Source organism: Rhinolophus ferrumequinum, chromosome 7, assembly GCF_004115265.2.
Source record: "Rhinolophus ferrumequinum isolate MPI-CBG mRhiFer1 chromosome 7, mRhiFer1_v1.p, whole genome shotgun sequence".
Taxonomy (NCBI): domain Eukaryota; kingdom Metazoa; phylum Chordata; class Mammalia; order Chiroptera; family Rhinolophidae; genus Rhinolophus; species Rhinolophus ferrumequinum.
The window spans coordinates 76524611-76537479 of NC_046290.1; the positions used below are offsets into that span (position 1 = coordinate 76524611).

Here is a 12869-nt window from a genome sequence, read left to right on the forward strand (position 1 = left end):
TGTCAGCTTTGGACATGTTGAATTTGAGGAAGCCATTGGGTATGTGAGTGAGGGTATTCAGTCAGCAATTAGAAATATAACCTGAGGAAAGGAGATCAGAAATGGATGTAGAGTTTAGGAATTTTGTGTGTGGATAAGGTTGCCCAGGGAAGATGTTAGGCAGTGGTGGTGGCAGGGGAGGGCCTATATATAGCTAGTAGGATGGAAGGATAAACAGAGGACAGTAAGAAGGAGGTGCTTGTGCTCTGGGAAACAAAGGAAAGAGGTGAGCCTATGCAATAAGAAAAGTAAGTTTGCAAGTTGGAGAATGAGGATGGGAAACAGAAGGTTTCCCATCTGATGATTTTTGTGTTTCTATGAGAAAAGAGTTAAGATGCTCTGCGTGGAGTAAGGGAAGGAACAGCAATGTCAGAAATGATGAAGAAAGCTGACCTAGGACCATACAAGGAGGGAAAAAAAGCTTACACAGCACTAAGAACTCAGCTGAGCTCTTTCATTCAAGAGAGTAAGTTCAATAAATGCACTGTTTTCTCCAAACTCTGGAAACCTCATGAACATAACAGTATAGTAAAGAATAAAAAAAGATTAAAACCATAACAGTGAAAAGAATGTGCTTGGGGCATTAGCAGAAGGAAGATTTGGGCACATTCCTTAAAGGCAAAGTGGAAGAAAGAGTACTGATGAAAGAAACAGAATGGAAAAAGCCAAATTCTATAAAATATACAAGGGGAGGTGTCCCATCTACTCAGAAGAAGGCTGGCAGAGTTTAGACTCAGCTTTGGCAGATACTACGAAGGCGAAGAATGAGAAGTAGGCTGAAAACAGGAGGAGTAACTCTCTGTAGACAGAACAAATGAAAATTTCCAGCATACGACAGCCTCAGCTAAAGTAAACAGGCACTCCTCCTATTAAAAATGCATAGAAATGCTGCATAAAAAGGAACAATGAGAAAGAAATCCACTGCCAAGTTTAAAAGAAAGGCTGTAAAATCTCCAGATGCCAGAAAGGAAGTGAAAAAAATAAAGCTAAAGAGTCTATGAGGGAGGTAGTGCCTCAGTAAGCCATGGGAATTGAAAGCAGGGATGGTATGTGCATGCCAGGAGGGGAAAGAGATGAAGAGCTGGCCCCTGCAAGTCAGCCTGTTTGAGTTGATCCTCCCACATAAAGCCTGGAGCCTTCCTGCCTCACCCATCTGTGAAAAGTAGACAGAGTGCTGCCCACGAAGCCAGAAAGAGAAGCCCTGGAGCTGTGCAGAAGGGTCAACTATAAGAAATTAAAGTCCCAGACCTGTGAAACATTTGAGTGTGGAGTCCAAATGTATACGATATGCATATTGTGGGACACTAATCTTATAAATAAACATTAAAAACTGGTCTGTATTTTGCCAGGCCACCCACTGCCTCAGAGACCTAATTTGTACATCACCTAATATCATTAGGGAACAGGGGACTTAAGCCTCTCACGAGTAGGAGCCCAGGACCAAAAAGCTGCTAGACATGGAGGTATGACAGCAGAGAGAGGAGGATGAAAAAAGAGAGTTGGCAATCTAAATCAGGAGATAAATTCACCTGAGAAGAAATGAAAACAAAGGAGACAGTAAAATACGTCACAATAAATACATTTAGGATCCTTAAAGAGATAAAAGAAATTTCCATAAAGAATAAGAAATTATGAAACAAAAATAGGCAGATGTCCGAGAAGAATAGGTGGGTGAGAAAAAAAGCCAGTGGAAAATGTAATCAATGAAAAAAATCAGTGTGCTGGTGAACCTCTAGATTGGAGAAAATTGAAAAGAGAATTGGTGAACTGGAACATAATGCAGAGAAATTAATTCAGAACACAGCATGGGGAGCTAAAAAGATACAAAATATGCAAGTGTTGATGAGAGACACAAATGATCAACTGAGGTTCCAACATAATTTAAAGGAGTTCCAGAAGAAGGGAATATAGGATATGACAGAGAAACAATATTTGAAAAGAAAGTAGATGAGTTTTCCAGATGTGGAGACAGATACGCGTCTTGAGACTGAATTATCACACCAGGTGCTAAGTAAGTCTGGCAGTTTTTTAATACGTTGACAAATTCTTTGATACTGCCTCTGTCAGGAGTGGAGTCCAATCTCCCCAAACCCCTGTTATGTGCCTGGCCTGAGAGATTTCATTGAATAAATAGAATGTAATAGAAATGATACCACGTAACTTCTGAGGCTAGGTTAGAAAAGGCAATATAATTTTGCCTACCTCTCTCGGGATGCTGGCCCTTACAAGCCAGCCTCTCCATTGTGAGAAAGCTCAGATCACATGAAGAGGATGTTTGTGGGGATTCTGACCAATAGTCCCTGCTAAGGCCGCAGACAACAACCAGCCTCACACAGCAGATATGAGTAAGGAAGGCTTTAAGATGACTCTGACACCATCTGACTGTAACCACATCTGAATCCAAGTGAGACCTGCCCACTGGAGCCCAGTCACTCCCAGAACCACGCAGATAACAATAAACGATTGTTGTTTAGGTCTATAAGTTCGGGGTAGTTTGTTATGCAGCTAGCGCTAACTGGAACAGGAGGATAAAAAAAAACAACTGCATATCTAGAAACACTGTAGTGCAAAGGTAGGGGGGAAAATAAAGAGATAATCTTAAAAGTTGTCTAGTGGGAGAGAGAGACTCACTTAGGCTCTGAAGTCAGGGATGTTGGTCTGTTTCATTCACTGCCTTACTGCCAACACCTTGAATGATATGTGACACAGTGTCAGTTTCAATATGATCTGTTGAATATCATTTAAGGAAAAGAACTGTCAACCTAAAATCTAATACCTAGCTAGACTACTGTGGTAGGCTGAAAATGGCCTCCAAAGATGTCGACATCCTAATCCTGGACATCTGTGAATATAGTACCTTAAATGACAAAAGGATATTTGCAGGCATAGTTAAGAATCTTGAAATGGGAAGATCATCCTGGATTATCTGGTGGACCCAGTAGTCACAGGGATCTTGTAAGAGAGAAGTAGGAGAGCCAGAGTTACAGTGAGAGGTTTGAAGATGCTATGCTGCCGGCTTTGAAGATGGAAGAAGGGGCATTAGTCCAGGAATGCTGGCTGCTTCTACAGTATGGAAAAGGCTGGGAAGCAGCACTTCCCTAGAGCTCCTGGAAGGATTGCATCCTGGAGATACTTTAGTGAGCGACATGCATTTTGGACTTCTGACCTCCAGAAAGATAAGATAATAAATTTGTGTTATTTTAAAACCACAAAGTTTGTGGCAATTTGCTACAGAAGCAAATAGGACACTATACAATTATCATCAAGAGTGTCGGCAAATATAAAGACAAATTTTCAGACAAAGATTAAGAATTTATCCCCCATAGACCTTTGCTGAAAGAACGTGCTAAGGATACATGCTTTTCAGCAACAAAAATGTTAACCCCCCCCCCCAAAAAAAAAATGGGATGAAAGAAATAATGATAAGCACAAACACTGGCAGGGCTGCAGGGGCAGAAGGAACCCTACTAGGCTGCCGTGGACTGGAGTGGATGGACTGCAGAGCCATCTGGAAGGCTGCACTGCGGGACTGGGTCCAAGTAAGAATATACACACCCCAGGACTCTGCAGCCTCACTCCTGGACGTGTGTTCCAGAGAAATTCCCACACAGGACTGAAGGGGTCACGTGCAGGGGTTTATGCACGGGAGTGCTGCTTGCAGTAGTGGGAAGCCGGGATGCTGGGCACAGTAAATGTGGCGGGTGACCCTCACAGCAGTTAGACACATCAGACCAGATGTGCCTACAGCAATATGGACAGACCTTAAAATTAGAGTGCTGAGGGGAAGCAGGGAAGGAGTCTCTAGCACAACACCATTTACATAAAATACAAACAACACATAAAACACTGTGTATGAGAGCACCCATAAAATGGAGGAAAGGAAATGGGATAGAAAAGGAGTAAATAAATTACAAGAGGGACCTTTCATGGATCAATGAGTGTGCCTTTAACAGAGGAATGTAATTATCTTATCTCTCGGCCCTGCAGGCCAAATTAAAATAAACAAATGAAAGAAAGTAAATACGAAGATGAGAGCTCAGAATGTGAGAGATTATGTGAAGCCAGAGAGTGAGATACTGGCAGTGAAGAATGTGGTGCTAGGTGCTAGAGAGGTCAAAGGCAAACGTAGGTGTGTGTACAGTCACCCGCATGCGCAGGTGGGTTTCTGAAATGGGGGGAGCCACTGGATGTTCAATCTCCCAGGACAATTGTAGGAACACAGACACGACGACCCAATCTGTTGATGAAGTCATCTGTGACTGGTTCACAGAGGAGTGACAAGCAGGAATGAAAAGTGGCACTGGAGCCCCGAGTAGGATTAGAAACATTATTATTAGCCATAAAAGAATGAGTCTGTTCCGCTTGTGATACGCAGCAGCGTTCACTGGGTAGGTGTAATTTCAGGCAATTAGGTTGTAATTCATAATTTCACTGTGTAATGGAGCTGGTTGAGATGATTTCTGTACTGTACAAGGGTGAGACTCACTGGGCCGGAAAAGCTCTACTTAATGAGCTTCGGGCAGTTAGTTCGTCCCTGTGTAACTTTCTGAAAGCTGTCTCCTAGAAGTCCAGGCTTTGTGGGTACTTTGTAGAGAACCACACTTATTGGAGATTTTGAAAACAAATGAAAAATCAGAACGTATTTGCAGAAAAAATATATTTATCCCTATAAATCTCATTTACATAGTTTCAGGAAAGTAGTATTTTACTGTTAATGGCAATTTTGAGTAGGCTGAATCAGAAGAGAGCAAGACAACAAAATAGAAGGAAAACAAACTCAACGGCCTTTCCATTCTCTGCAGATTTGATAGGTGGATTGTTGTCTCTTTTGTTTTACAGCCCACTCAAGAACCTGGATGGATTATCAAAATGGCTGCATCAGGGGAAAGACCAGTGTTTTGGCTATCTTCCTAACTTCTCACTAGCTTTCCAACAAACAGAGTCAGCTATTTTCTTTATAGCCAAGAGTTCACCTACAAACAGCCTCGCCTCCTCACAGAGGCCGGGGTACTGGAGAAGGGAGTTCCAGGATGGAAAAGCAAACACTTGTGCCCACGACTACAAACGTTACCTCATCATTTCCATGGCACACACGTGCGGGAAGCCTTTTTACAGTAACTGAAACTGTTTCCAAAGAAGACAAGGAAGAATCATAGTTCTGAGAGGTTTTTGCCTTGGGTCCCACTTAAAGTTCCCTCGAACTACAAGAAAGGAGAGGGGACAGGTTTTTACCAATAATGTTCTACTGGGTTCAACTCAAGATAAATACATGCTGACAAAGCTTCTCTGTGAAGCAAACTCAGTTTGCCTTCATTTTGTGTTGTCTTGGAATGTCAGGAAGATTGACTTGTAGAACCCTAAGGATCTGGCACCCACGTGACTATAGCAGAGAATGTTTACTAACTTCTGGTATGTGTGGAAGCAGGAGATAGAATGGAAAAAGGATGAAGACAACATAGGGCCATAATTTAAACAACAGAGCATTGAAAATTGCATTCCATAGTAAGGCTACCAGACCCTAAATTTTGGTGCTAAGAGTTAATGTCAGTGTAAACCAGGACAAGCTTATTCAACTTCTGTGGGCCTCAGTTTGCTCATCTCTAAAAAGAGTATAATAATAGTACCTATCTCATAAAATTCTGGTGCAGATTAAATGAGATGTGCATAAATCACTGCTCCTCACAAATAAATGCTTGATATACACCCAGTGTTATAATTTAGGCTTTAAGTCCTGCTTTGCCTTCAGAGGCATCTATTTTTAGTCTGAGAAGGGTATGTTTAATCTGCAAATATTCAAAGAATGTTAATACTATCAATATTAACAGGTCCTTAAAAATAAGCTCAATCAAGACTGCATTGGTAAGAGGTACTTTGTAAAACTGTCTGTTTTCCTTCACTGGATGGGCACAGAAAGTTCTGCTCCATGCCAGGCAATGCCTCCCTGCCTTTGGTACCCCAGGGTGCTCATGTCCTGCCAGATTCCAGTACAAGCACACCCCTTGCCACCCTCCCTCCTCCAGCTCATATGACCCCGTGAGTGGACGGAGCAGGGTTGAGAAGCCCTTGTCCTTCACAGGTAGGGTTTATCACTGCCACACTGTGGGCTTAGGCGGAGCAGGCCAGCTGTGAGCAGAAGGCGCCAGAAAGGCTGAGGTTCTCCCTTTCTCAGTCTACCTGCAGAGAGAGGTAAAGATGCCTGGAGAGGCTCTTGGCCCACGCCCAGGGCGCGAATGAAGGGCATGTGCTGTTCCTGAGCACTTGCTGGAACAAATAAGACATGAACTAAGTTCCATCAAGGACAAAAGAGATGACTGTGCTTGTATATTAATATCAAGCCACTAAAGCCAGGAGATACAGCTCACTGGCCACAGACCGTCCTTTACTTTTTGTTCCTTTAATTTGAAAATTAAGGAAGGGTATAAAGAAAAATATGCCTACACTTTCACTGCCTAGAGTTAGCCTGTATGAATATTTTGGTGTATTAGTTTCCCTTTTAGTTCTATGGTTGTATTTCTGTATAGCAAAAATTATACAACTATAAGAATACATTCATTTCAAAAATAAAGTAGTACACTGTAGAAAAGTTCAAGTACCCTTCACACTATTATTAGGAGATTCGTTTACGTTGCTCTGGTCTATTTTAAATATTTTTACACACACACACACACACACACATATATATATATATATATATATATATATATATATATAGATCTAAATTTATACATACATAAATTCACAGTAAATTAAAGTACAATTTTGCAGTCCTGCATTTTCTTTATACAGACATGACACTGTGGTCAAGAAAAGAATAGTGGAGGGGAAGGCAGAGTGGGAAGAGCTCAGATGGAACCTAAGGCTAAATAAGATGAAAGAAAGATGAAGCTCTTTATTTAACCTATATAAGGCCACAATAATTTTACTTCCAGAAATATCTCCACTGTTACTGGTTTTCAGTTAAAAATATCCGAGAGATACTGACTTACAGTGTAACTATAACTGAAGGAGACAATCCAGACAGAGTGAATGGCTGCTTCAGAGACACCCCATGTTCTGGACATGTCGATATGATACTACAAATCTTATTTCCCCATAGGGGTGGACAGCCTAATGGTAAATGTATGTTGTAAGTAAACTAATTAGTAGAAAGGAGAACATCATAAAATACACCCTCAACATTTAAGGTAATTATTCTTTTTAAGTAGGCCCTTTTGGTTTAACTTGGATTCCTTCTTCAATTCCTGTAAGCATGACCATTGATTGACAAGTGCACTTGGAGATAATGTGGGTAAATAGTGAAGGTGGATTTGATTCCATGTTTAGATCTAGTTCAGTATTTAGAAACTGGCACCAATGGATTCAGAACTAAGGGTTCCGGGAGAGGACCTTAGGGTCCTATAAGAGGGTGCTCTGTAAGACACCACAGTCAGTGACTTCATAGGACAAGTGCTAGCACCCCCACAACCTCTGGGATCTCTACTGTATGAGAATGACTATGGGCAGACATAGTATAGCTCCATCACACCTGTCATAATCACAAATTTAAAAGTGTCCCAAAGGATATCAGCCTGATCTCCCTGAAGAGAAGAGAAGAGAAGGAGCTGGAAATTGAGTTCAACCACATGGCCAATGATTCAATCAATCACACCTACATAATGAAACCCCAATAAAGGCTTTAAATACTGAAGCTTGAATGAACTTCCCTGGTTGGCAATACTCTGAGTGTTGTCACACATCATAACCAAAAGGAGGTAACACAATCCAGGACTCCACGGAGGGAAGATAACTGGAAGCTTTTCATTTGGATCCCTTCCAGATGTCACCTAAGCATCTCTTATTTTGGCTGATTCTGATTTGGATCTTTTTGCTCATAAAACTATAATCAGGAGTTTATAAAAAACTGGCTCAAAGGATTATATGATAGGATTGTTACTCGGAAAAGCTTAAGGAGTAAATGGATCCTGAGAGTGACAATGTCTAAAGGAAATTTCTCTCTTCTCACCTGCATCCTTCCTTTCCTGCCTCTTTGACCAGCCTCACCTCCCCCTGTTCCCCTGCCCCAAAAGGCTACATTACTAGGAATTTGGAGTTACTTTTTGTTAAGGAAGACGAGGTGAAAAGGAAGGAAATGGGCACTGTAGCATTCCGGAAATTTCCCTGTCCATTCCTGGCCAAGGCACCAAATGGCAGCCATTAAAAAATCTGGAGTTTAGAGTCCTCATTTATATTGTAAAAGACTTCAGCTGAATTGGGTGATTCCATTTTTATTACAAGGTCCTATGAACACAGAACAATGAAATCTCTACATAAATGTAACACTACATTTAGGAACCAAGAGTGATTGGTCTGGAAAAGACAGACACTTGTATCTTATCACTGGTGGAAATACGGCCCTACCTCCTCCCGAGCCAAGTTAGTTAACATTAAGGGTTTTTCAAGACATTTTGAGGGGGAGTAGGGGAAACAGAGAGGGGGAAACTTCAGATTAGGGTGACTGTTATTTGGTTCAAAAGAGTGTGTCTTTCAGTCTCTTGAATCTACTGTGGCGATGACCAGAGAGTCAAAGAGACAGATTTCAAGGATGAAGGAAGCCCAGGAGAGGGGATGGAATTAAATCCCAGACATATTGAAAATACCCACATGGGACATGAGGTACTAGGAAAAAACTCTGTTACTACCACCTTATGCCATGAATTTGAAGAACTTTCTGAAGAATTTATATAAAATCTCAGAAGGACCTGGTGGGGACCATTTTTGATTCAAGTCTATGATTCAATGGGACATAGATTTATGAGCTATGGTCACATCCAATTTGCTTTAACAAACTATCTGGGGAAAGCATTGATCATTTTTGCTATATGGCAGTTGATCTAAACAATAAGATAAAAATGCAAATAGTGTGGAGAAGCTGGACCTGCCGTCACATGTCCTTCCTAAGGGCTCCTGGGGTACCCTCTGCGTTCCCTCCTCCCTATCACTTGACATATACTATTGTAATGACCTGTTTGAATGCCTGTCTCCCCAAAATCTTTCAAGCTATGATTGTGTCATGTTCATCACTATAACCCCTTTGCCTGGCACAGAGGAGAAGACCAATCATGTTTATGAAATGAATAAACGAATGAATGAAGAACAAAGTACTTCCTTTGTAGAGCAATTAATTCTGCCTTGCCTAAATTAAGTCCATTTCTTTAAGTGTGAGGAAATGAATGATTCTATTACAGAGCACACAGAAATAAATGTTTATCTCATTTAATAATGAGCTGGGACCAATAATAAAAATTGTCTGCCTGTTGTTCCTTTGTTAACTGCTTTGCCAAGTAGCCCAATCTGTTAACTGACATTAAAGATCTAATTTAATTAAATCTTTAACAAGGCTCAGAAAACCTACTGAGAGCACTTGGTTTAATTACAGGCAGGGGGCAAGCACCAATCCCATTGATCTGGTCAGTTCAAATTGTATACAGTGAATGTGGGCAGTGAAAAAAACTGTGGCCCCAATTGCTTTTCAGGCAACTTTGATGAATTGTGGATTCAGAGCTGCTATACAGGCAGCAAACGCCAACCAGCCACGTATCATGTGGTAGCACAGGGATGGAAATGAAAGCATACCTCAGTCACTCCACAAAGCTACACATCATGAAGAACAGAAGACAACCAACCACAAAAGACAGATTCCTCCTCGGGGAAATTAAATATATTGGGTGGTGGCGGGTGGAAGTCATCCAGCATTTAAAGTCTAGTAAACTGGCATTCAAAAGCATCGAGCAAATTCTATGAGACCCACAATTATCTTGAAAGAGAAATGCATCCAATCTATGGGTATGTATACAAATTTCTGAAGGCATTTCCCGTTGAGGAAGAGATACAAGTTCCTCCATATATTTTTATTTGGAGATCACTGAAATATAAATTTATATAAAACCGTATTAATTGCAAGACTTAAAAGGTAATAAGTGTGATCAGAAGAAAGGTCATCTACGTGCTTTATGAGTATGAACTAATTTTCCTGCATTGGGTATTATTATTCTCCCCACTTCGTGGCACGGTAAACTGAGCCCAGAGAGGTTAGGTGACTTGCCAAAGACTCATGTGACCTGGTGGACAGGCTCCAGAACCTTGGCACATACTGCAGAATCACCATACTATGCTATTCTTAATATAACATCCAGAGTTGGAGAAAATACCCGAAGAAGGGGGACTAGCTTTGTATCTTTTGCTGGTCACAATCCAGTGCTGTGTTGGGCTGGAGGAAATTTAGTCTAAACCACAACACATAATTACACCTAAGACCAACATTTCCTTCACAAAACATGCACCCTCAGAATGGGCACGCTAAGAGCAGGCACATCTAATTAGGGCATTAGTCATAACGATCAGGGAGCACAGCCCAGGAAATTACAGGTGGAAGGGCCCTTAGCACGGGGGAAATTTCATCAGCTTGTCCAGATAAAGTCTTTGCTGACTGGGATGATTTGCACTTGCTGATGCCAAGCCTGGAGAATGGCATCCGATATTGCTGGTACTGAAAATAAGCTTATGCACATGAGTTCAGACAAAATGATGTTCAGATATAAAGGAGGGATGCTGGTCTTTTAATTATGACATCAGTCACGAATGAGGAAAAGAGCAGAACACATTCAAAACCGGTCACTTCTTCCATACTCGATGGTAACTAAGAAAGTTTACGTGTGGATTAAAAATAGTGAGGTGCAAATGCTGACCTTTCTGAAGAAGTTATTCCCAAGGAGTTCTTTAAAAGTAAGAGGGAGAGAGAGCAACAGTGAAGGATGATGAGACCTACAAGATGTATTTTCCCCTCTAATTCAACCTTCTCCTGTGTGCAAAATTACCAGAGCATAACTAGAAAGCACGCTTCTAATATTGCCAAGATTGAGAAAGAGAGTAAAGTAAGTCTAGTAATTCAAAGTGAAGTTCAGAGGGAATTGTTTCTGATTGAAGAATTCCTTACTTCACCCCCAGTCCAATCACAGATCAAATTCACAGTCAAACAAAGAAGTACTTGTAGGATCCTAAGAGAAAACTCCATCTTTGGAAAACTGAGAGCTTTAACAAATCTGCTCAACGTTTCTATCCAGAAACATCAGCTCCTTTAGTAATGGATCTATTTCCTAAACAAAGTGGTTCTCCATCTGCTTCAGGCCATAGCGCCATTGGCACACGGGGGTGAACACCAAGAATTACACATACACACACAGACGTACACACACACTTAACACACATATACATGTGGAACACATATATACACATGTCTACATTTCTATGATTTTTGTTAACTTCAATAAGTCTGCACTAGGAGACAGTTCTCGTTAGACTCAGTAGAGGTAGGTGAGAGCACGTGCTATAAATTTAAAGAATTTTATAAAAGAAAATGCAAAGGGGGAAAATTCTATGCATTTTTGTAAATTATAAAATACTATTAGTGTATCGTAAAAGAAGAACATTTTAATTAAGCTCAGGGAAGACGTGCATACTCTGGAGAAGGGTTTGAGAATCACCGTGCTATTACCATCCTCTCAGATTCATGATTTTAGACGATAGTGGGGTTTTTTTGCTTGTTTTTGTTTTTAAATTTTACCTTCACACCTCAGCACTTCCAAATTACTTTCCTTTCAAGAATGGCTTCAAAACCAGAAAGGGATGGCCATTCCCAAGACCACAAACGCCACGCAACTCCTGCGAGCTGGCTTTTCTCACCCTCAGGGAAAGGCCCAGGCTGGCTGGACGTGGCGCGCTCACCCGCCTGCGGAGCCGGTCCCGCTCCTCCCGGATGGCATTCATGGTGGCCTTGGTCCTGTTCAGCTCCTCCTCCTTGCTGCACAGCATGGCGGTCAGGCTCTCATTCTCTTCCCTCAGCCCAGCCAGCTCCTTCTCCCAACGAGACCGCTCTTCAGCCAGGTTGGGATACAGGTCCCGGCCGAGTACCCCCTCAATCTCCTCGACTGTCTGGAAAACAGAGCCACAAGACAAGTGAGTGACCTTGGAGAAAGGGAAGGGGAGGAAACAGGCCAGACAGGAGCGAGTGTCCACAGAGGAGTGGATGCTACAGCCCACTTCATTGCAAACTGTAACCACGACCCGTGACACCCCTAAATCATCCTCTCCCCATTTTAAGATGAGGGTCTGTTGCTCGCTTGGGTCCTAGTCTGTGTGAGCCAGCAGTTCCCAGAGTAAGAAAAGCACAGTTAGTCTCTTCCTGGTGTTGAAGTCTCTCTGTGATGCTAATTGCCAGGTCCACACGAATGTTTATCTCCTTCGTCCACATTCCAGGATTGGTGATGACACACGAGCAGACAGCAAACCAGTTTGTGGTCCTGATCATGCAAATGTGAAGTTGCCAACTGCATACAAAAATCTAACTTGAAGTTTCCTAAATTATAGGCCCCCCACATTCCAACTCAGTGATACGATAGGTCCCACATACCCCCAGTTCCAGCTTTTAGCGTCACATCAGAATTCAGAGGGTGTGAACGAGGCTCAGTCCCAAGGTGTGAATGACAAAAATAAACCTCAGTGACACAGAAAAGAGGAAGCTCATCGTGGAGGTTTCTAGGCAACAGGGATTTAATTAATTAATAAGACAGCTACAAACTAAAAAAAGCAGAATCTTAATAGTTCTTGGAGAATTTTTTTTAAACCCATTTAAAACATTCTATTAATGGAGAAGAAATGTGCATAAAATTATAAAAAAAGGAAGAACTCATTCTGCTTGCTTTCGGAAACTACTCATTCACATTTCTTGTCCTTTGGAAAAGAAAGCATAAGCCAAACGGCATGGAAAGGGGAAGGAGAATTACTACGTAGGGGTA

The 12869-nt window shown here is 41.6% G+C and overlaps 1 protein-coding gene across 3 annotated transcripts in view; it reads right to left on the bottom strand.

The window, feature by feature from the left end:
- MCC (MCC regulator of WNT signaling pathway) overlaps window positions 1-12869 on the bottom strand; it is a 383535-nt gene that overhangs the window by 52484 nt on the left and 318182 nt on the right. For all 3 annotated transcript variants that reach the window (XM_033110748.1, XM_033110747.1, XM_033110749.1), the window contains one exon: window positions 11800-12006. In XM_033110748.1, coding sequence (XP_032966639.1) covers window positions 11800-12006 — 207 coding nt within the window. The remainder of the gene's footprint in view (window positions 1-11799; window positions 12007-12869) is intronic.